The 25,259-nt window shown below is 48.6% G+C and overlaps 1 protein-coding gene across 1 annotated transcript in view; it reads left to right on the forward strand.

Moving 5' to 3' along the window:
* Nucleotides 1-25,259, forward strand: part of si:dkey-22o22.2 (neural-cadherin) — a 354,455-nt gene that overhangs the window by 242,603 nt on the left and 86,593 nt on the right. The window contains 3 exon segments of the mRNA XM_055633687.1: nt 4,262-4,268; nt 4,628-4,739; nt 19,325-19,574. Of these exon segments, the coding sequence (XP_055489662.1) occupies nt 4,262-4,268; nt 4,628-4,739; nt 19,325-19,574 (369 nt within the window).

Here is a 25,259-nt window from a genome sequence, read left to right on the forward strand (position 1 = left end):
GTCGCCGAAAATTTTCAAAATGTTGATTAGCCGCCCAAAGAGTCGTACCTTTTTCTGGTCAACGCTGGATTTTCAACATTTTTAAATTTTTTCGGCATCCTGCTGCGACTATGACGGGTGCCGGCATGTTGCCGAAAACAATCACGTAAGTGGGAAAGGCCCTTAACTTTGGTAAAATTGTACATTGTCACTAATGCGTGAGTTAGTGTGAGTTAGTGTACTGGGTGATCTCTGGTTGGCGCGGGCCTGGTGGGCCTAAAGGACCTGTATCCACGCTGTATCTCTAAAGTCTAAAGACTCTTGACTTGCCTTCTGTTTACCCAACTGCCACTTTTAAAGCAATTCAATAGACATTAGACAATAGGTGCAGGAGGAGGCCATTCAGCCCTTCGAGCCAGCGCCGCCATTTAATGTGATCATGGCTGATCATCCCCAATTAGTACCCCGTTCCTGCCTTCTCCCCATATCCCCCTGACTCCGCTATCTTTAAGAGCCCTATCTAGCTCTCTCTTCAAAGCATCCAGAGAACCTGCCTCCACCGCCCTCTGGGGCAGAGAATTCCACAGACTCACAACTCTCTGTGAGAAAAAGTGTTCCCTCGTCTCCGTTCTCAATGGCTTACTCCTTATTCTTAAACTGTGGCCGCTGGTTCTAGACTCCCCCAACATCGGGAACATGTTTCCTGCCTCTAGCGTGTCCAAACATTTAACAATCTTATATGGTTCAATGAGATTCCCTCTCATCCTTCTAAACTCCAGAGTGTACAAGCCCAGCTGCTCCATTCTCTCAGCATATGACAGTACCGCCATCCCAGGAATTAACCTTGTAAACCTACGCTGCTCTCCCTCAATAGCAAGATTGTCCTTCCTCAAATTAGGGGACCAAAACTGCACACAATACTCCAGGTGTGGTCTCACTAGTACAACTGCAGAAGGACCTCTTTGCTCCTATATTCGACTCCTCTTGTTATAAAGGCCAACATGCCATTGGCTTTCTTCACTGCCTGCTGTACCTGAATTCCTAGAATAAAACACATAAGAAATAATGGGAAATGTCAAAATGCTGATTTTGGGATTTTGGGAGGATTTGTTAAAGATTTAGATTAAAGGATTTATATTTAGAGTTTTTAAATATTTAGTGCAATGGCATAGTTATTACTTGAATTATGTCACTGTCAATCTTACATTTAAATTTAAATGTATTTAATTGCCTTACTGCAATTTAAGGAATACTGCATTCTCATCTCCCTCTGGTATTCATCATATACTTGAACCATATTCACCGTACTTGAATCCTAGAGTCATTCGGCAAGGAAACGGGCTCTTCGGCCCAACTTGCCCATGCCAACCCCCATCCATGCTGCTCACACCTACCCCTCCATATTCATCAAAACCCTTCCTATCCATGTACCTGTCCGAATGTCTTTTAAATGTTGATATAATATCTGATTTAACTACCCCCTCTGGCAGCTTGTCCCATACACCCACCCACCCTCTGTGTGAATAAGGTGCCCCTCGGATTCCTGTTAAATCTTTCCCCTCACACCTTATAAACTCATTAGAGATAGGAGCAGAATTAGGCCATTCGGCCCGTCGATTCTGCTCTGCCATTTGAACGTGGCTGGTCTCCATCATCTGCCTATCTGAACCCTCCCTCACCTGTTTCAACCTCTTACCTGCCAGGCCTTATCCTGCCCCTCCTCTCATCCAGCTTTCTTAACCCCCCCCCCACTTGCTCCCTGCAATCAGTTTGAAGAAAGGTCTCGACCCGAAATGTCACCCATTCCTTTTATCCAGAGATGCTGCCTGACCCGCTGAGTTACTCTTTGAACAACACTTTGATCCCATTCGACATCTTCCTTGAACTTTGTCCCCTTTGATCCCTGGTCTTCACACCTTCCCCTTTCCATATCCCAATGTATATTCCTCTCCCTTGTGATGCTTGGTCTGAAGAACGGGTCTCGACCCGAGACGTCACCCATCCCATCTCCCCGGAGATGCTGCCCGTCCCGCTGAGTTAAGGGCCTGTCCCACTTACACGACCTAATTCACGACCTCTGCCGAGTTTGCCCTTGACTCATACTCGCAGCATGATCGTCACGAGGTCATAGGAGCCCGTGATGCTAGTCGTAGGTACTCGTGGCATCAAGTAGGTCGGGGCGTTTTTTCTAGCACTGATGAAAAAATGTCCACGAGTAAAAAAGGTCGTGAATTGGGTCGTGAAAGTGGGACAGGCCCTTTACTCCAGCGCCTTGTGCCAGTCTCCTCCGGTGGCACTTTGTCGGAATGCGGAGGCTAAGTTTAAGTACTCTTTGCGGAGGAGCGGGGCAAATTACGTTTGCAACAAAGGGCAAGGATTTTCTGATGAGACTTTCGTTGAGGGAGCACCTTAGAGCTTCAGTAAGTAAGCCTCCTCTCAAGCTGTTGTGCTACTGATTAATAGACTCTTCCTCCCTTCCAATATTGACACCATCTGTGGAATCGCCACTTAGAAGTGCCAGTAATCCTATAGTGTAATACTCCAGCTTGGACTAAGTGGATCGCTGTGACTTACTGAGCTGATTTTAATGAAATTATTTGTCGTGCGGGCTGGGGAATTATTCTTCCTTTTGTTTGGACTGATTTTGATTAAGGCTCTTTTCACTGTGAAAGATTTAAATTAGCGGATGAGAAAGGGCAAAATGAATTCTGGGCTTAGCGGCACTTTATCTCATCGTGTAGATCTTTCTATTTTGCCAATTGGGCTCACACTGTTTCCATTATCCTCACCCCTGAGATCAAAAGTCAGCATTTTACGGGGAAAATAGAAGTGACTTTACTTCAAGCTATTCGGAGTCTTGCAGATATTATTACAAGGCCAAGCCGCAGTGCGTTTTTAAGGCTCAGAAGTCTTTCACCGTTTATAATTTGTGTTTCAAGGAAGAGAGCGGTACATGTATAGGTTTAGCGTGAAAGACACAAAAAGCTGGAGTAGCTGGATCAGCCATGATCACGTTGAATGGCGGTGCTGGCTCGAAGGGCCGAATGGCCTACTCCTGCATCCATTGTCTATTAACTCAGCAGGATGGGCAGCATCTCTGGAGAGAAGGGCTGGGTGACGTTTCGGGTCGAGACTCTTCTTCAGACTGATGTCGGGGGAGGGAGGGGGGTGGGTTGGAGGGAGATAGATAAGGAAATGTGAAGGTGTGAACACAGGGCAAAGGGAATGGGGATCAAGGAAAATGTGGAATAGAAGGGTCTCGAACCGGGAAACGTCATCCATCCCTTCTCTCCAGAGATGCTGCCTATCCCGCTGAGTTGCAATAGACAATAGATAATACATGTAGGAGTAGGCCATTCGGCCCTTCGAGCCAGCACCGCCATTCAATGTGTTGATCATGGCTGATCATCCCCAATCAGTACCCCGTTCCTGCCTTCTCCCCATATCCCCTGACTCCGCTATAATTAAGAGCCCTATCCAGCTCTCTCTTGAAAGTAACCAGAGAACCTGCCTCCACCGCCCACTGAGACAGAGAATTTCACAGACTCAGAACTCTGTGTGAAAAAGTGTTCCCCCGTCTCCGTTCTAAATGGCTTACCCCTTATTCTTAAACTGTGGCCCCTTGTTCTGGACTCCCCCAACATCGGGAACATGTTTCCTGCCTCTAGCGTGTCCAAACCCTTAATAATCTTATCTTGTATGTTTCAATAAGATAACATTGCTCCAGGTCTTTGTTCTAAATTTGGTTCAATAAGTTAACATTACTACAGCTGTTTGTTCTAAATTCGGTTTAAACCAGCATCTGCAATTCCTTCCTACACAGAATAGATCATTGTTAGCTGGGAGCAGATAACAACAACAAAGCAAATAGAGATAAAATGTAGTCGGAGACAGTAAGCCTGGTCGGAGAACAGGAAAGGGGGAGGGTTGGAGAGAAGTGGAAAGCAAGTGTTACTTGATGGAGGTGCAAGTGAACCTCTGCCTCACCTGAAAAGACTGTCGGGGTCCTTGGACGGAGTCTAGGGGGGCAAGTGTTGCATCTCCTGCGTTTGCAGGGGAAAATACATGGGGAGGGGGTGATTTGTGTGGGACAGGACGAGTCGACCAGGGAGTTGCGGTGGGGGGGGGGGGGGGGGGTACAGTCTCTGCGGAAAGCGGAAAGGGTGTGGAGATGGGAAGATGTGGCCAATAGTGGGATCCTGTTGGAGGTGGCGAAAATGTCGGAGTGTGTTTTTGTGCAACGGCTGATGGTGTGAAAGGTGAGGGCTAGGGGGGACCAGAGGACATCGGTTCAAGGTGAGGGGGAAAAGATTTAAAATAAATCTGAGGGGTAGTTTTTTCACACAAAGGTTGGTGGGTGTATGGGACAAGCTGTCGGAGGAGGTAGTTGAGGCAGGGACTATCCCAACGTTTACGAAACAGTTGGACAGATACATGGATAGGACAGGTTTGGATGGATATGGACCAAGCACAGACAGGTGGGACTGGTGTAGCTGGGATATGTTGGCCGGTGTGGGCAAGTTGGGCCGAAGGGCCTGTTTCCACACTGTATCGCTCTCTTACTCTACGACCGTAGGCTGTACTGTACTGATTCTAGTTTACTCCGCTTGGCTTCTGATTCCAATTGTTGGCTTATTATATTTTCCAGGTTGTAATTCACATCGATGATGAGAACGACTGTACTCCAGAATTCCTGCATCCCATCTACAGCTGCAACAACATTCCTGAAAACATTCCCGTTGGCACCTCTCTGTTGCAAGGTAGTGCGCATGTCTCTTCTAAAACAAGCATATGTGTGTCGGCGGGTCAAATGTGTTCCCTCTTCCCTCTGAGGTTGAATGTTGGAAGGGCAGCTCCCTCAAGATCAGGGGCCGGCAATCCCAATCAGTAGCCCGTTCCTGCCTTCCACAGACTCACCACTCTCTGTGACAAAAAGTGTTTCCTCGTCTCAGTTCTAAATGGCTAACTCCTTATTCTTAAACTGTGGCCCCTGGTTCTGGACTCCCCCAACATTGGGAACATATTTCCTGCCTCTAGCAGGTCCAAGCCCTTAACAATCTTATATGTTTCAATAAGATACCCTCTCATCCTTCTAAACTCCAGAGTGTACAAGCCCAGCTGCTCCATTCTCTCAGCATATGACAGTCCCGCCATCCCGGGAATTAACCTTGTAAACCTACGCTGCACACCCTCAATAGCAAGAATGGCCTTCCTCAAATTAGAGGCCCAAAACTGCACACAATACTCCAGGTGTGGTCTCACTAGGGCTCTGTACAACTGCAGAAGGACCTATTTGCTCCTGTATTCGATTCCTCTTGTTATAAAGGTCAACGTGTCATTCGCTTTCTTCACTGCCTGCTGTACCTGCATGCTTACTTTCATAGACTGATGAACAAGAACCCCCGGATCCCATTGTACTTCCCCTTTTCCCAACTTGACGCCATTTAGATAGTAATCTGCCTTCCTGTTTTTGATACCAAAGTGGATAACCTCACATTTATCCACATTAAACTTCATCTGCCATGCATCTGCCCACTCCCCCAACCTGTCCAAGTCACCCTGCATTCTCATAGCATCCTCCTCACCGTTCACACTGTCACGGGTTATGAGGTGCGGGCAAGAGAATGGGAATGAGCGGGAAATATAGATCAGCCATGATTGAATGGCGGAGTAGACTTGATGGCCCCAATGGCTTAATTCTGCTCCTATGAATGTATGAAGCTCAACAAGACTATAACCCGTACTTAGGCACAACCCCCGGTTAGCATAGAATGTACAGAACAGCCCACTGTTAGCAACGGGCGCCATTTTGGCACCATTTAACAGTCCCATAGAGTGATACAGCGTGGAAACAGGCCCTTCGGCCCAACCTGCCCACGCCAGAAAACATGTCCCAGCTACACTCGTCCCACCTGTCTGCATATGGTCCATATCCCTCCAAACCTGTCCTATCCATGCACCTGTCTAACAGTTTCTTAAACATTGGGATAGTCCCAGCCTCAACTACCTCCTCTGGCAGCTCGTTCCATACACACAACACCCTTTGGGTTCCTACTAAATCTTTTCCCCTTCACCTTGAACCTATGTCCTCAGGTCCTCGGTTCCCCTACTCTGGGCAAGAGACTCTGTGCCGACCTCTGTGTCTACCCGACCTATTCCTCTCATGATTTTATACACCTCAATAAGATCACCCCCCATCCTCATGCGCTCCTGTTAGTGAGAAAGACACAAATAATTTTACATTTTCACAAATGCCGAGGTACTTTTCAAATCATCTATTGTGGTTGCTCTTGTTCTTTGGAACTGCAAACTAGGATGTTGAAAACCAGTTTAATGGAATTATTACCGACCATGGATTGCATAAAAAGTCAGCTTAAATTATATTTTCCTTCCATTTTGCCCCCACCTCATAGAAGACCAGTAAAACTAATGGGCCTGTCCCACTTAGGCGACTTTTTAGTCGACTGCAGGAGACTATGCGGTCGCCACATGTTTGCGGGTGGTTGCCGGGGAGTCGCCTTCATGGTTGTGAGGAGATCCCGCATTCTGAGATTTAGTCGCGGCCTCATTATGATCACCGCGAATTATTCAACATGTTGAAAAAATTAACGGCGACTAAAATGAAGCCGCCATGGAGAGTAGCGCGAATTCTCGTGCCGTAGGTGGGTCGCCAGGAGGTCCTAGTGGGTTGCCACGTGGTTGAAGGTTCTCGTAGGTTGTAGCCGGAGCTGACCGGTGACGTTAAATGTCCGCCGAGCTTCACAGCCGTGTATCTCTGGCTTCTTAAAAGTTGTCTCCACTCCCTCTCCCCCCTCCCCCCCCCCCCCCCCTCTTTTAAAAAGGCTTTCTCCCCCCCTCCTCCCTCTTTTAAAGGACTTGTGACCCTTCCCGTACACTGTGCTTTCACCGTCTTAATTACAGCGCCAACCTTCCTGTTCATCGTGGTGTGTGTCTGTATCACATTGGCTTTGCACCGTGTGAATTTAATTCAGACAGCGCTCCCCCCGCTTGCCCTGCCCCCCGCCTGCATAACGGGCTGGTGAAGGATGCGTGTGCGTGTGCGTGTGTGTGCGTGTGTTCCACTCTGACAGTCGCCGTTCCAGTCGCCGGTTTTTCAGTCGCCTGAAAAATCTCCTAAGTGGGACAGGCCCATGAGGGTTCCGGTGATTAAAGTAACGCCCCTGTCCCACTTGCGTGTCCTCGCGCCAGGGCTTTGGGCCTGTCCCACTTTGGCCGTCAGTTACGCGACAGGCCTTTGGCGCGCGAAGATTTTGTTCGCTACAAAATTTTCGGAGCCCCGCGCGATGTCGTGCACAACGACATACCCCTTCGTGCATCTCAGTGGAACCTGCCCCACGCGACCATACGATGCCCATATGCCGCAACGCGACGACGAGGTCGCGTAATTTGCGTGCCAAGGACACGTAAGTGGGACAGGCCCTTAAGCCATGAATGGGCTAATATAAAAGATGCTGCATGCATCCTTTCTCCACAACATATATATGAGCACAGGACGGTGGCTCAGCTGGTAGAGCCGCTGTCTCACAGCGCCAGCGACCCAGATTCGATCCTGATCTCGGGTGCTGTCTGTGTGGAGTTTGCACGTTGTCCCTGTGCACGTTGCACGTTGGTTTCCTCCCAAATCCCAAAGACGTGCGCGTTTGTCGGTTAGTTGGCCCTCTGTAAATTGCCCCCTAGTGTGTAGAAAGTGTGATAACACGGAACTCGGGCGAATGGGTGACCCGACGGTCAGCAGCGTGCATTTGATGGGCTGATGGGCCTGTTTCCACGCAGCATCTCCAAACCTCATTGTCCAGGTAGGTTACAAGACATTAGATAAAGACACAATAATTCAGCACTACATATTCTCACGAAAAAAGGTCTGAAGAAGGGTCTCGACCTGAAACGTCACCCATTTTTCTATCCAGAGATGCCGCCTGTCCTGCTGAGTTACTCCAGCTTGTGGTGTCTATCTTCGGTTTCCTTCCCACCATAACACATGCTCCTCTCCCACAACTAATGTAAAAGTTCCCTGACTGAAATGTGTCCTTATTCAGTCTGAAGAAGGGCCTCGACCCGAAACGTCGCCTATGCCTTCCCTCCATAGATGCTGCCTGACCCGCTGAGTTTCTCCAGCACTTTTGTCTGCCTTTATTCTACAAATATGCTTTAACAAGCGCGTCCAGTTTCATATATAAATTGTAAGATTATTTAGGTTTCTGGTTTTATATTGTGTTTTTATCTTTTTTAGCTTTTAGAGATAATTGATAATAGACAATAGGTGCAGGAGTCGGCCATTCGGCCCCTTGAGGCAGCACCGCCATTCAATGTGATCATGGCTGGTTATCCCCAATCAGTACCCCGTTCCTGCCTTCTCCCCATATCCCCTGACTCCGCTATCTTTAAGAGCCCTATCTAGCTCATTCTTGAAAGTATCCAGAGGATCGGCCTCCACCGCCCTCTGAGGCAGCGCGGAAACAGACCCTTCGGTTCACCGAGTCTGCGCCGACCAGTGATCCCCGCACACTAACACCATCCTACACACATAATAGGGGCAATTTACAATTTTACCATGCCAGTTAACCGACAAACCTGTACATCTTTGGAGTGTGGGAGGAATCCGGAGAATCCGGAGAAAACCCACGCAGTCAGGGGGTGGGGAACGTACAAACTCCGTACAGACGGCAACCGTAGTCAGGATCAAACCCGGTTAATCTGGTGCTGTAAGGCAGTAACTCTACCGCTGCGCCATCATGCCGCAAAGAAAATGTTTTTTCTTGGAAAGAAAGTGAAAAACCTATTGCGAATTGGGAGATCACGAATGTCAAAAAGATATATTTATCCACATCATCCTTATTCCCAAAAATCACACTGCAGAATAGACGGGGTATTGTAGGTACTGATTAAAACAAAAGTTATTCTTGAGATGAAAGCATTTGAACACATACCAGGGGACTTGATACTCAATGGATTGTATGAAGTCATATTTTGTATTGAATAATTTAAAACATTTTCTGGGATTAAGTCAACAAAAATTAAAATAAATGTTTCTGATCTGGTCCAGTTATTTTAGAGTAGAAATGCTTCGAACATTTACGGGCGGCACGGTGGTGCAGCGGTAGAGTTGCTGCCTTCCAGCGAGAGACCCAGGTTCGATCCCGACTGAGGGTGTTTGTCTGCCTAGAGTTTGTACGTTCTCCCCGCCACCTGCGTGGGTTTTCTCCAGGAGCTCTGGTTTCCTCCCACACTCCAAGGACGTGCAGTTTTGTGCAGGTTAATTGGCGTTGGTAAAGGTTGTAAATTGTCCCCAGTGTGCAGGGATGGTGCTAGTGTTGGGGGATCGCTGGTCGGCGTGGATTTGGTGGGCGGGAGGGCCTGCTTCCACCCTGTATCTCTAAACTAAGAACAACACAGCAACAACACAAAACAACACAATTTGTCCCAGTAGCTGAATCTCTCGAATCCAAGCAGCATTCTGGTAAATAGATTTGTGTAGGTCGTAACGTGAATATACAGTATTCAGTTAGACAAAAATGCTGGAGAAACTCAGCGGGGGAGGCAGCATCTATGGAGCAAAGGAATAGGTGACCTTTTAGGTTGAGACCCTTCTTCAGACTGATGTGGGGGCGGGAAGAAGAAAGGAAGGGGTGGAGAATGGGGCTGTGGGAGAGCTGGGAAGGAGAGAGGAAGGGCCTTTCTGTCCTGGGCCTCCTCCATGGCCAGAGTGAGTCCCACCGCAAATTGGAGGGGCAACACCTCAAATTTCGCTTTGCATTCTCCAATTTCAGGTAGTCCTTGCTTTCTCCCTCTTTCCCCTCCCCCTCCCAGCTCTCCCACAGCCCACTGTCTCCGCCTCTTCCTTTCTTCTTCCCACCCCCCCCCCCATCAGTCTGCAGAAGGGTCGCGACCCGAAATGTCACCTATTCCTTCGCTCCATATATGCTGCCTCAACCGCTGAGTTTCTCCAGCACTTTTGTCTAACTTTGATTTTTCCAGCATCTGCAGTTCATTCGTAAACATAAGGTGTTCAGGGCCTTTTTTACATGTTAAGGTGAATTGAGGATCCAGTTTAGTTTAGTTTAGACATATAGTGTGGAAACAGGCCCTTCGGCCCACCGAGTCCATACTGCCATGTGATCCACACACACTAACACCATCCTACACACACTAGGGCCAATTTGCAATTTTACCAAGCCAATAAACCTACAAACCTGTACGTCTTTGGAGTGTGGGAGGAAATGGGAGACAACAGACAATAGACAATAGGTGCAGGAATAGGCCATTCGGCCCTTCGAGCCAGCACCGCCATTCAATGTGATCATGGCTGATCATCCCCAATCAGTACCCCGTTCCTCCCTTCTCCCCATATCCCCTGACTCCACTATTTTTAAGAGCCCTATCTAGCTCTCTCTTGAAAGCATCCAGAGAACCTGCCTCCACCGCCCTCTGAGGCAGAGAATTCCAGAGAATTCCACCGGGAGATCCCGGAGAAAACCCACGCAGGTCACGGGGAGAACGTAGAAACTCCGTCCAGACAGTGGCCCGTAGTCAGGATCGATCCTGGCTCCCTGGCGCCGCGAGGCAGCGACTCTACCACCGTGCCGCCCTCACAACTGGAACCGGTGCCTGGTGCAGTTATTTGTTTCATGGGGGGGGGGGGGGGGGGGTTTTTGTGAGTTGAAGTTCTTGTCAAAACCTCATTTGGACTCTTTACTCAGGCTGTGAAGTTACCTTGTTGTCTCTGCTGTGATTTGGATGTTGACGCATCTGCAAAGGCCGGGAGTTATTTGTTTGTGAGATTAAGGCTTTCACACCCATCAAGGAAGACCAAAGCCTTTTGCCTTTTATGGCTGCCATCTTGTCAAGTGCAAAGTGAAGCGAGCTTTCTACAGCACGGTGGCAAAGCTGACAGTGCTTTTAATGACGGCTGCTTCCCCTTTGATTATTTTCAGGACATTTTTGAACTAGAAATGTCTGCGCTGACTCAATTGCCTGCGCCTCTATTCATGTATAAATAAACGGGGATCGAGTTTTCCAGAGAAGGCGATTCTGAAAAAGTACATTTAATTAAACCTCCTTCCTCCATTAAAAGGAATATTTAATGAAGGATTATTCATGTCAGAGAAAAATACGAGATTGATCAAATTATACCGTCTCGGTGGAGGTGAAGTACTGAGCTGCACGCACCAGCGAACGTTTTTGTTTTAATGAGATGGCATTTCAAGTTTGCTGAAGAATTTCCCCGCACCGCAAAACTTCCAAACACTGTAGCTGTCAGCTTGCTTCAAGGGCTTTCAGGTCCCATTTTCATGTGCATTAACTTCTGCTGTTAAACAGCAAGTTTGGAGCCGGCACCATGCTGATAACGAAGTGTACTTCAAGCAAACTTGTCCTTAAAAAATCCAAGGCAGACACAAAATGCCGGAGTAATTTAAAAAAATCCAGTTGGACTCAAAAATATGAACATCCACACTGCGTCTCATAGAGTCATAGAGTGATACAGTGCGGAAACAGGCCCTTCGGCCCAACTTGCCCACACCGGCCAACATGTCCCGGCTGCACTAGTCCCACCTGCCCGCCTTTGGCCCCTATCCCTCCAGATCTGCCCTATCCATGTACCTCTCTCACTGTTTCTTAAACGTTGGGATAGTCCCAGCCTCAACTACCTCCTCTGGCAGCTTGTTCCATACACCCACTTTGTGGGAAAAAGTGACTCCTCAGATTCCCATTAAATCTTTCCCCCCTTCACCTTCAACCTATGCCCTCTGGTCCTTGATTCACCCGTGACACGTTGGCGCAGCGGTACAGCGAATGCAACGCCGGAGACCATGGGTGCGGTCTGTATAGAGTTTCCCCGTGATCTGCGTGGCTTTTCTCCCAGATCTTCAGTTTCTTTCCACACTGCAAGGACGTACAGGTTTGTAGGTTAATTGGCTTGGTAAATGTAAAAAGTGTCCCTAGTGGGTGTAGGATGGTGTTAATGTGCGCGGATCGCTGTTTGGCGCGGACCCGGTGGGCAGGACAATACAATACAATACCGTTTATTGTCATTTGAACCTCAAATAAAGTTCAAACAAAATTTGGTTTCTGCAGTCATACAACAAGAAGAAACAATTAACAAGACACACAATTAACACAATTTACACAAACATCCATCACAGTGAATCTCCTCCTCACTGTGATGGAAGGCAAAGTCATTGTCTCTCCCCTGTTTTCCATTCTTCTCCCGATGTTAAAGCCCCCGGCGGGCGATGGCAAGTCCCGTGGCCGTTTAGGCCACACCGGGCGATGTAAGGCCCTGCTCCGGGTCTTGATGTTGGAGCCCCCGGAGGGCGCTGGCATGTCCCGCGGCCGTTAAAGCCGTGCCAGGCGATGTAAGGCCCTGCTCTGGGTCGTTTTCAGCCACGCAATTCTTGCTGGAGAAATTGCCGTTGCAGGAGCTCCGAAAAGCGGTCTCCCACCAGGGACCCGCGAGCTCCCGATGTCACGGTCCAACGGGGTTTACGTCTGAAGTTGGGTCACAGCCACGCGCCACCACAGCTCTACACCCTCCGAAGCCGGCCAGCTCCACGATGATGAGTCCGCAGGCTCCGAGACTGGAGCCCCAGGTTGTTCCGGTTGGAGGCCGCTCCACGGTGCTAGGCCCCAACGACAACGGAGACCCGACAGGGGAAAGGTTGGGTTCCCCGTACAGGGAAGAGTTTCTAAAGTTTCCCCCCACATATGCACAGCTAAAAACAATATATAACCTACAACTAAACTATACACTCAACAGGACAAAAATTTAAAAAAGACAGACGGACTGCAGCGGCCGCCATTTAACAGGAAGGCCCTGTTTCCGCGCTGTATCTCTAAACTAAACTAAACTACTCTGGGCAAGAGACTCTGTGCACCTACCCGATCTATTCCTCTCTGTTGAGGCTTTTAAGGCAGATGGTTTAGCAATGGGATAGCAATGCTAATGCCACGCTGCTCTGAGTTTTGAAGGGAATTGATGTGCACTGCTCCAGGCATTTATAATATTGCCCTGAGAATGTAGCAGAGTTGGGCTTTTTTTTAAGATTCAAGCTACGCTCGCAATATTTCCTGTCAATTATCTTCCTTCTTCTGCTGGAGGGGTTGATAGCTTTCTACTGTATGACTCCAGGGCACTGAGGATCCTGTTTAAGTGGTGCTCTTCATTCCATGAATGCTGGCGGGCCACCTGATTTACTATTCCTGAATGCCCACACATCCATTGGGAACTACAAGTTGGCGGTGGTGTTGGGGTTGGCTGGGCAACTGGGTCAATTTACGGGAACTGCTTAGCTTAGTTTAGTTTAGTTCAGAGATACAGCGCGGAAGCAGGCCCTTCGGTCCACCGAGGCCGCGATCCCCTCTCCCCCCCCCCCAACACGTTAAAGGGCTTGTCCACTTTGCGATTTTTTTCGGCGACTACGAATGTCAGCGACTGACGCCCTAAAAACCGTCAAGTTGTACGACCCTCCGCGCCACCGTCACGTCAAGCTACGACACTCCGCGTCACCCGCCTTCACAACACAAGAAGGTTACACCAAAGTATAATATTAATCACATGGAAATGAACTTATCTACAATAAATCTGTGGACCAATAACTTTACAATAGATAATAGACAATAGACAGTAGGTGCAGGAGTAGGCCATTCGGCCCTTCGAGCCGGCACCGCCATTCAATGTGATCATGGCTGATCATCCCCAATCAGCACCCCGTTCCTGCCTTCTCCCCATATCCACTATCTTGAAGAGCCCTATCTAGCTCTCTATTGAAAGCATCCAGAGAACCCGCCTCCACCGCCCTCTGAGGCAGAGAATTCCACAGACTCACAACTCTCTGTGAGAAAAAGTGTTTCCTCGTCTCCGTTCTAAATGGCTTACCCCTTATTCTTAAACTGTGGCCCCTTGTTCTGGACTCCCCCAACATCGGGAACATGTTGTTTAAGAGGGAACTGCAGATGCTGGAGAATCGAAGGTTACACAAGAAAGCTGGAGAAACTCAGCGGGTGCAGCAGCATCTATGGAGCGAAGGAAATAGGCAACGTTTCGGGCCGAAACCCTGAAGAAGGGTGCTGCTGCACCCGCTGAGTTTCTCCAGCTTTCTTGTGTAACCATCGGGAACATGTTTCTGCCTCAGCGTGTCCAAACCCTTACTCGTGGATATTTTTAATTGTCCACTGTATGTCAACAGACAATAAACAATAGGTGCAGGAGTAGAGGCCATTCGGCCCTTCGAGCCAGCACCGCCATTCAATGTGATCATGGCTGATCATCCCCCATCAGCGTACCCCCGTTCCTGCCTTCTCCCCATACCACTATCTTTAAAGAGCCAGCTAGATAGGGCTCTTAAAGCTCCAGAAAACCCTGCCTCCACCGCCCTCTGAGGCAGAGAATCGCCACAGACTCACAACTCTCTGTGAGAAAAAAGTGTTTCCCTACGTCACACTATTCTACAATGGCTTACCCCTGTTCGTCTTTGGAGTGTCGGCCCCAAAGGTTCAGAAGAAACTCACGCAGGTCCAAGCGATCACTGTACCGACAGCGCCCGTAGCCAGGATCGAGCCCGGGTCACTGGCGCTGTGAGGCAGTAACTCTGACACTGTGCAGCCCATTAGAGTGTTATACCGTTATCGTGGTTATTTTATTATCCGGAGTTTTGCACTAACAATCCAGTGAACATGAGCAAAGGAAAACACAAAGTGCTGGAGAAACTCAGCGGGTCAGGCAGCATCTTTGGAGGGAATGGATAGATGATGTTTTGGGTTAGGACCCATAGAGTCAGAGGGTGATACTGCCTGGAAACAGGCCCCTCAGCCCAACTTGCCCACACCGACCAACATGTCCCATCTGCACTAGTCCCACTTGCCTTGTTTGGCCCATATCCCTATAAAACCTGCTTTTGTTTAATCACATGGCTGTATGGTAATTCACATATCACTGTACCTTAATTGGTACACCTGACAATAAAAGACCTTTGAAATCTTTGAACTTCTATCCATGTACCAATCTTAAATGTTTCTTAGGCGTTGCGATAGTCCCTGCCTCAACTACCTCCTCCGGCAGCTCGTTCCCTACACCCACCAACCATTGTGTGAAAAAGTTACCCTCAGGTTCCTATTAAATCTCCCCCCCCCTTATGTCCTCTGGTTCTCGATTCCCCTTCTCTGTACGGAACAAGCTGCCAGTGTGAGCAAGTTGGGCGACCACGCTGCGACAACCTCTTTCCAGGCTGTCGCCGAAAATGTCGCCCAAGTGGGACAGGCCCTTAAAACGAGCCCTACGCACACACACAGGGACAATTTGAGGGAAAACATTACATCAAGCCAATTATACTGTCACCAAAGGTAGACAGTGTTCGCACTCTTTGGGTAGGATGATCGGACACAGCTGGGAAGAAACAAAGGAGTCTCACACTTCTGAAGAAGGAGAGAAGAGGGAATGGCCAGGGTGCGACTCGTCCTTGATTATGCTGCTGGCCTTGCTGAGGCAACGTGCGGTGTAAATGGAGTCAATAGAAGGGAGGTTAGGTTTGTGTGCTGGTCTGGGCTGCGTCCACAATTCACAGCAATTTCTTGCAGTCTTGGATGGAGCCCGGGTTTCTGGCGCTGTAAGGCAGCATCTCTACCGCTGCACAATGCACGCGGTGGGTCCTTGAGCCTGTCTCCATGCTGTATCTCTAAACTAAAAGACTGTCAGGTTAGAAATCTAATACGTTTGTAGGTAGATTGGCTTGGTATAAGTGTACAGTTACAGCGCTTGCAGCGCGGGAGACCCGGGTTCGATCCAGACTACGGGTGCTGTCTGTACTGAGTTTGCACGTTCTCCCCGTGGCCTGCGTGAATTATCTCCGAGAACTTTGTTTTCCTCCCACTCTCCAAAGACGTACAGGTTTGTGGGCTAATTGGCTTGGCATTAATGTAAATTGTCCCTCGTGTGTGTTGGGTAGTGTATGTGTGCTGGTCGGTGCGGACTCACTCGGTGGGCCGAATGGCCTGTTTCCGCGCTGTATCTCTAAACTTGATTAGACTAAATGATGGTGAGCCGGAAGCCGTGGGAGGATTGAATTAGGTGGTGGTAAGGCTGAGCTTAGTCCAGACCACACCAACGTGCTTGAAGCGACCACCTAGACTGTTTGTTTAAGAAGGAACTGCAGATGCTGGAAAAATCGAAGGTCGACAAAAATGCTGAAGAAACTCAGCGGGTGAGGCAGCATCTATGGAGCGAAAGAATAGGTGACGTTTCGAGTCGAGACCGTTCCTCAGACTGATGTGGGGGTGGGAGTGGGCTGTGGGAGAGCTGGGAAGGGGAGGGGAAAGAGGGAGAAAGCAAGGACTGTCTGAAATTGGAGGTCAATGTTCATACCGCTGGGGTGCAAACTGCCCCAAGCGAAATATGAGGTGCTGCTCATCCAATTTACAGTGGGACTCACTCTGGCCATGGAGGAGGCCCAGGACGGAAAGGTCGGATTAGGAATGGGAGGGGGAGTTGAAATGCTGAGCCACCGGGAGATCGGGTTGGTTATTGCGGACCGAGCGGAGGTGTTGGGCGAAGCGATCGCCAAGCCTGCGCCTGGTCTCACCGATGTAGATCTAGACTGCTTGGTCAACTACTGGTGGGAAGCAAATGCCAGCCTCATCAGCAGCGCACCATCGAGAAAAACACTCCCAATCTCGGCTCTGGCGCCAACTGCAATTACCACCATCCAATGTGAATTAACTCAATTAGTCAAGACTGGGATCAAATGGTTGTAAACTCATGAATATTAATTTCATATTTAAATTCACTGCATGGAATTAACGTGGATAAATCACGTCGTTAATAGCTTACCATTAATAAATCTGTAACAATTTACATTGATGAATATCAGGTCTTTACCTTATGACGGGGTGTGATGATACAACACAGAATGTGAACAAACGCAGTTTTATGTTTTTAGTTTCTACTTGAAGGGGCAGCACGGAAACAGGCCCTTCGGCCCACCGAATCCGTGCCGACCAACGATCACCGCACAGATAGCACTGAAATCAATTAACCTCGGTAGATTAAATAAGGGCCTGTCCCACTTACATGTCCTTGGCACGCAAATAACGCATCCTCGTGGTTGCGTTGAGGCGCGACGGTCCCGCAAAGGTCGGGCGCGATTTCATGCGTACGCACAGCTGTCTGGAGCGCGTGACGTCATTTGACGATGGACACAAAGCTGGAGTAACTCAGCGGGACCGGCAGCATCTCTGGAGAGAAGCAATGGGTGATGTTTCGTGTCGAGACTCTTCTTCAGTCTGAAAAGAAGGGTCTTGACCCGAAACATCACCCATTGCTTCTCTCCAGAGATGCTGCCGTTCCCGCTGAGTTACTCCTGCATTTTGTGTCTATCTTCGATTTTCTTGGCCCCGCTCTGGGAGTAGAAGTGGGGGCGGATCCGGACCGCAACGGCCGTGAGCCCCAGGCCGAGTTCGGCGATCGTTTGCCTGCTTCTGCTGCTGTTGGAGGTGAGACGTTGTGTCGCGCCAGGGTCTTGGGCCTGTCCCACTTTGGCCATCAGTTCCGCGACAGGCCATTGGCGTGCGAAGATTTCGTTCACTACAAAAATTTCGGAGCCCCGCGCGATGTCGTGCACAACTACATACCCCTCCGCGATTCTGAGTGGGACCGACCCCGCGCAGCCATACGATGCCCGTGCACCTCAACACGACCACGAGGTCGCGTAATTTGCGTGCCAAGGACATGTACGTGGGATCGGCCCTTTAACGCAGTACAAACTCAGTACCGACAGCACTCGTAGTCAGGATCGAACCCGTTCACACGAGTCTGAAGAAGGGTTTCAGCCCGAAACGTTGCCTATTTCCTTCGCTCCATAGATGCTGCTGCACCCGCTGAGTTTCTCCAGCATTTTTGTGTACACACGAGTTCTATGTTATCCCACTTTCTCATCCACTAGGAGTAATTAACAGAAGCCAATTAACCTACAAACCTGCACATCTGTAGGTTAATGGGAGGAAACTGGAGCATCCGGGGAAAACCCACGCAGGTCACGGAGAGAACGTACAGACTCCGTTCAGACAGCGCCCGTAGTCAGGATTTTCTCCAAGAACTTCGGTTTCCTCCCACACTCCAAAGAAGTACAGGTTTGTAGGTTAATTGGCTTGGTATAAATGGAAATTGTCCCTCGTATGTGTAGGATAGTGTAAGTGTGCGGGGATCGCTGGTCGGTGCGGACTCAGTGGGCCAAATGCCTGTTTCTGAGATGTATCTCTAAACTAAATTAAACCAAACCATACTAATCACATTTTATTGTTGCAAGTGTGAAGTGCAAACGCACACAGTGAAAGGTTTTTCTATTGCCATCCGTAACCACATCCCCGATTAGCAAATTGTACAGAAATAGTCATATAGCCATAGAGTGATCCAGTGTGGAAACAGGCCCTTTGGCCCAACTTGCCCACACCGGCCAACAATGTCCGATCTACGCTAGTCCAAGTGTTTGGCCCATATTCCTCCAAAACCTGTCCTATCCATGTACCTGTCTAACTGTAGACAGACACAAAAACGGCACCAACTCAGCGGGACAGGCAGCATCTCTGGAGAGAAGGAATGGGGTCGAGAACCTTCTTCAGACTTCAGAGTCCTTCTCTCCAGAGATGCCGCCTGTCCCGCTGAGTTATTTCAGCACTTTGTTCCTATCTTGGGTTTAAACCAGCATCTGCAGTTCCTTCCGACACACATACGAGTCTTAACTGTTTACGGGCAGTGTTAGATAGTCAAGAGTTAGATAGAGTTAGATTTAGCTCTTAGGATTAATGGAATCAAGGGATATGAGGGAAAAAGAAAGAAAGGAACGAGGTACTGATTTTGGATGATCAGCCATGGTTTGGACACACTAAAGGCAGGAAACATGTTCCCGATGTTGGGGGAGTCCAGAACCAGGGCCCACAGTTTAAGAAAAAGGGGTAAGCCATTCAGAACGGAGACAAGGAAACACTTTTTCACACAGAGTGTTGTGAGTCTGTGGAATTCTCTGCCTCCGAGGGCGGTGGAGGCCGGTTCTCTGGATGCTTTCAAGAGAGAGCTAGATAGGGCTCTTAAAGATAGCGGAGTCAGGGGATATGGGGAGAAGGCAGGAACGGGCAACTGATTGCGGATGATCAGCCATGATCACATTGAACGGCAGTGCTGGCTCCAAGGGCTGAATGGCCTTACTCTTGTACCTATTGTCTATTGTCTATCATATTGAATGGCAGTGCTGGCTCCAAGGGCCTACTCCTGCACCTATTGTCTATGTTTCTATGTTTCTAACTGAAGTGTTGTTTTGTTTGTGGACACACACACACACAGTGCTGGCCCAGGACTGCGACGCGGGGCCCAACGCGGAGATTTCCTACTTCACCCAGGCCGCCGAGTTTGCCGTTACCCCTCAGGGCCTGGTCGTGGCCAAGCAACGGCTGGACTATGAGAAAACCAACCACATGTACGAGTTTGTGGTGGCCGCGGTGGACAGAGGTCAACCCCCTCGGACCGGGACGACATCCGTGCGGATACGGATCTCCAACGTCAACGACCAGAGCCCCGCCTTCTCACAGAACGTGTACGTGGTCCTCCGTCTGCGGAGAAGCACTCATTACTTTTACCGAGCGGCAAAAGGAACCCACTCAGCGGGTCTGGCAGCATCTCCGGAGGAAAGGAATGGGTGACGATTAGGGTCGAGACACCTTCTTCAGACTGAGGGCTCTCATGGCCCTGTCCCACGGTACAAGTTCATTCCGAGAGCTCTCCCGAGTTTGCCCTGATTCGAACTCGGAGATTTACGGTAATGGCCACTCGTCGGTACTCGGGGATCTCGTGGACATTTTTCATCATGTTGAAAAATCTTCACGAGTCTTCCCGAGCTTACCCGCCGTTAGCGAGTCTTCCCGAGTACCTGCCGTTAGCGTTACGAGCCGCTAAGAGACGTCCCCGAGCTCCGACGTACCCCGCTATGTTCATTCTCTGTGCTTAACACGAGTTTGATTTTTTTAAAACTCGGGAGAGCTCTTGGAATGAACTCGTACCATGGGACAGGGCCATTAGTCTGAAGAAGAGTCTCGAACAGAAACGTCACCCATTCCTTTTCTCCAGCGATGCCGCCTGTCCCGCTGAGTTACTCCAGCATTTTGTATCTATATCTGGTGTAAACCAGCATCTGCAGTTCCTTCCCACACACGGAGAGAGAGTTTAATTTAGTTTATTGTCATGTGTTCTGCGGTACAGTGAAACGTTTTGTCGTTGCGATCTATCCAGTTAACAGAAAGACTATAGATGATTGTTGTCACGCCGTCCACATTGTACAGGATAAAGGCAATCCGGAAGGATAAAGGGAAGAGAAGAGATGTTCGCGTGGGGAATTCATCCCATTGTTATTAATCACTGGGCGAGCACGGTGGCGCAGCGGTAGAGCTGCTGCCTCACAGCGCCAGATATCCGGGTTCGATCCCGACTGCGGGTGCTGTCTGTGTGGAGTTTGTACGTTCTCCCCATGACCACGTGGGTTTCCTCCGGGTGCTTCAGTTTCCTCCCACACTCCAAAGACGTGGAGGTTTGTAGGCTAATTGGCTTGGTTAAATTGACCCAAGTGTGTAGGAGAGAACTAGCGCAGTGGGTAAATGGTTTCTCCCCCACACTCTAAAGACGTACAGGTTTGTAGGATAAATGGCTCGGTAAAATTGTAAATTGTCGCCATTGTTTAAGATAGTGTAAGTGTGCAGGGATTGCCGGTCGGCATGGACTCAGTGGACAATTGCGAGTAATTTTGGGCCCCATATCTGAGGAAGGATGAGCTGACTCTGGAGAGGGTCCAGAGGAGGTTTCCCAGAATGATCCCAGGAATGAGTAGATTAACCTATGAAGAGCGTTTGTCGACACTGGGCCTGTACTCGCTGGAGTTTAAAAGAATGAGGGGGGGGGGGGGGGGGGACCTCATTGAAACGTACAGAATAATGAAAGGCTTGGACAGAGTGGATATGGAGTGGATATGAAGAGGATGTTCCTTTAGGAAGGAGATGAGGAGAAATTTATTTAGTCAGAGGGTGACAAATCTGTGGAATTCTTTGACACAGAAGGCAGTAGAGGCCAAGTCGGTGGATATTTTTTAAAGCAGAGATAGGTAGATTTTTGATTAGTATAGATGTCCGAGGTTACGGGGAGAAGGCAGGAGAATGGGGTTCGGAGGGAGAGATAGATCAGCCGTGATCGAATGGCAGAGTAGACGTGATGGGCCGAATGGCCTAATTATACTCCTATCACTTATGACCTTATGACTGAAGGGCCAATTTCCATGCAGTATTTCTATACTATACTAATATAGACTATAGGTGCAGGAGTAGGCCATTCGGCCCTTCGAGCCAGCACCGCCATTCAACGTGATCATGGCTGAACATCCCCAATCAGTACCCCGTTCCTGCCTTCTCCCCATATCCCCTGACTCCACTATCTTCAAGAGCCCTTTCTAGCTCAATCATGAAAGTATCCAGAGAACCGGCCTCCGCCGCCCTCTGAGAGAATTCCACACTCACAACTCTCTGTGTGAAAACGTGTTTCCTCATCTCTGTTCTAAATGGCTTACCCCTTATTCTTAAACAGTGGCCCCTGGTTCTGGACTCCCCCAACATCGGGAGCATGTTTCCTGCCTCTAGCGTGTCCAAACCCTTAATAATCTTATATGTTTCAATGAGATCCCTTCTCATCCTTCTAAACTCCAGCGTGTACAAGCCCAGCCGCTCCGTTCTATTAGTTTAGTTAAATTTAATTTAGCATGGAAACAAGACTGGAGAAACCCCACGTGGTCACATGGAGAACGTACAAACTCCATGCAGACTGCACCCGTAGTCAGGATTGAACTACTGATTTGCTTCACTGATTAGAAAATGCGTAACCAAACGGAACAATTTTTCTTCCGCCTCCTCTGGAGACGGGCGATTTTTTTGTGTCCCTCCTGGAACAACCACCTTGTGGAGTGGAGCCGTGTGGAGGTTAGTGCCTTAAGCCCCTGTCCCACTTAGGAGACCTAAACAGCAACCTCTGGTGACCTTGCCCGCACCCAAGGTGTACATGAGGTCACCGGAGGTTTTGGTCACTCTCCCTAATGGTCGAAAGTGGTTTCCGCGTGGTCGAGGCTTCATCTAGGTTGCTACTATTTTTTCATGATGATTAAAACCGGCCTCGACTAAAAATAGGTTGACGTTTTAAAAATCGATCATTTTTTAGTCGCAGGTCTAGTCGCAGGAGGTTTTCTTCATAGTCGAGGAAGGTTTTCACCGTATGCGTGGGAGGTGGTGGGAGGTTGCAGGTCACCTCGACCTTGATTTTTTTTTTTTGGGTGGCGGGCAAGGTCACCAGAGGTTGCTGTTTAGGTCTCCTAAGTGGGACAGGGGCTTTACAGAACATGCAGCCTGAGCTGGAAGCAGTTCAGGGAAATAGTAAAATAGCACAGCTGAGGCACCGCCGGGTGTTCAAAGGATCGCTCCTCCCAGGTGGATTTCCCCTGAATCAGTCAAAGCATTCATTCCCGCAAAGATGCTCAGAGGGGAACACTTTTCCATAAAATGAATCTTTAAAGCGGTCCTGGGGCTCGGCAGCACAGAGCATTAGTGTTTAAAACTGCTGCTTTTTCTTGAGATTTGTTCAATTTTTCAAAAATACTACTCACAGAGGATTTCTTTATACGCCTTTATAGCTCGCCCTCGATACAGCTCTCTTCCCTTAAATAATTCTCAAAAGTTTTTTTTCCCTTCCCTTTTGTAAGTGGCAGCATCTGAAACAGATGTTCACAAACACTGGCCTTTATTCATAAGGCGCAGGATCTGGAAGGCCTTAGAAACGCAAATGTCGAGCTTATTAAATCTAGCGCAATGATTTTTAATCACTCTCATTCCCTGACACTGAATATAGATGGGATTGCACTTATGGTAATTATATATCTGTGTGGAAAAGATCTGGACCAAAATTTAATGCTTGAGGGAATTGTTGTTGGTTGAAAAAAAGGACATGGAATTTCTCCAAAGGCTCTGAAAAGAGCGGTTCTTGTGACTTAATTGGTAACATTCACTTCTCTCACTAAGAAGGTTCTGTTTAAGATCCACCCTGGAAATATCAACCCAGGATCCAGTTCAAGGCAGTTGGAGTTAATGGTTGTTCAGTATTTTTCAGCTGATTCGGAACATTCTAGGGGCGGCACAGTGGCGCGTCTGGTAGAGTTCATAGGTTATAGGCGCAGAATTAGGCCATTCGGCTCATTGAGTCCACTCTGCTATTCAAACATGGGTGCTCTGTCTTTCCCTCTCAGCCCCATTCTCCTGCCTTCTCCCCACAACCCCTGACTGCCTTAGGGGTGAGGAAATGTTGGCTCACAGTGCCGGAGACCCAGGTTCGATCCTGACCTCGGGTGCTTTCCGTGTGAAGTTTGCATGTTCTTCCTGTGACACCCAAAGACACGCAAGTTTGTCGGTTAATTGGCCCTCTGAAACTTGCCCCCAGTATGTGGGGAGTGGATGGGAAAGTGGGATAGCATAGAACTAGTGCGAATGGACGATTGATGGTCGGTGTGGATTTGGTGGGCCGAATGGCCTATTTCCATGCTGTCATCTTTCAATCAAGCAATCAATCAGACTAACATGCTTCAAAGACAATGTCATTCCAAATCGGAGAGAGCGACTACAAGCTTGGGTCAAGTCAAGTCAAGTCAAGTCAAGAGAGTTTATTGTCATGTGGCCCGGATAGGATAATGAAATTGGTGCTTGCTGCAGCACAACAGAATATTATAGGCATAAATACAGATCTGATCAGAGTGTCCATGTACCATAGAATATATACACACACACACACACACACACAATAGGCTGTTATAGTTCTGAGTTTGTTTGAAGTTGTTTTTGATAGTCATGGCTGTGGGGAAGTAAATAAACAGATTCTACCCGAAGTAGCAGATAGATGAGTGTGTGGCCAGGATGGTGTGGGTTCTTGATGATGCTGGCAGCATTTTTGAGGCAGCGACTTCGATAGACCCCCCGATGGTAGGGAGGTCAGAGCCATGATGGACTGGGCAGTGTTTACTACTTTTTTGCTGATAATTATACCACTGAGAATAACTCAGGCCCATAAAGCAACAAATGTGAATGGGTGAAGTGGGCCACAGGGCCTGTTTCCATGCTGGTTATCTCAATCAATTCTGTGTTGTTTTCCTGACCTGGAGTACGGGCGTCAGGAGTTAATGGGAAGAAGGCAGGAGAATGGGGTTAGAGATAGATCGGCCATGATTGAATGTCGGAGCAGACTCGATGGGCTGAATGGCCTAAATCTGCTCCTATCACTTATGGCCTTACGTTTAAGAAGGAACTGCAGATGCTGGAAAAATTGAAGGTAGACAAAAATGCTGGAGGAACTCAGCGGGTGAGGCAGCATCTATGGAGAGAAGGAATAGGCGACGTTTCGGCTCGAGACCCTTCTTCAGTCTGTTGTCGAGGGGGGGGGGGTGGAAGAAAGGAAGAGCCGGAGAGTGAGCTTGAGTGAGGAAGCTGGGGAGGGGAAGGAGGGAGAAAGTAAGGACTACATGAAATTAGAGAAGTCAATGTTCATACCGCTGGGGTGTAAACTACCCAAGCGAAATATGAGGTGCTGTGACCTTATGATCACTTATGATCTCCCTGGTGTTTTTGGCCAATATTTATCAATATGGTAGATATCTAAGCATTGATCATCATCACATTACTGCCGATGAGAGAGAACTGTGTGCAAGTTACCCATCAGGTTTCTGAAATATTGACTTCATTCACAAAGCATTTCACCAACTTTGAATTGTTTTGTATAGTTTGTTGTCAATGCTTTTTCTTCCCTAACTGTTTTTATTTTTGTAAACGTTTCCTTTCCCCGTGAAGCTTTTGAACAATGTTTTTTTCTATGGATAGTTCCCTTAAACATAATGCACCTTTAGCCTTTAGACTTTAGAGATACAGTGGGGAGACCCCGTACACTAACACTGTCCTACACGCACTACGGACAAATTACAATTTACATTAGTCGATTAACCTACAAACCAGCACGTCTTTGGAGTGTGGGACTTAACTGGAGCACCCGGAGAAAACCCACGCAGGTCACAGGGAGAACGTACAAAACTCTGTACAGACAGCACCCGTAGTCAGGATTGGACCGGGGTCTCTGACGCTGTTAAGCCCCTGTCCCACTTTCCCGAGTTACTCACGAATTCTCCTGAGTTTCCCCATTGATTCAAACTGGGAGAATG

Source organism: Leucoraja erinacea, chromosome 4 (genome assembly GCF_028641065.1).
Source record: "Leucoraja erinacea ecotype New England chromosome 4, Leri_hhj_1, whole genome shotgun sequence".
NCBI lineage: Eukaryota > Metazoa > Chordata > Chondrichthyes > Rajiformes > Rajidae > Leucoraja > Leucoraja erinaceus.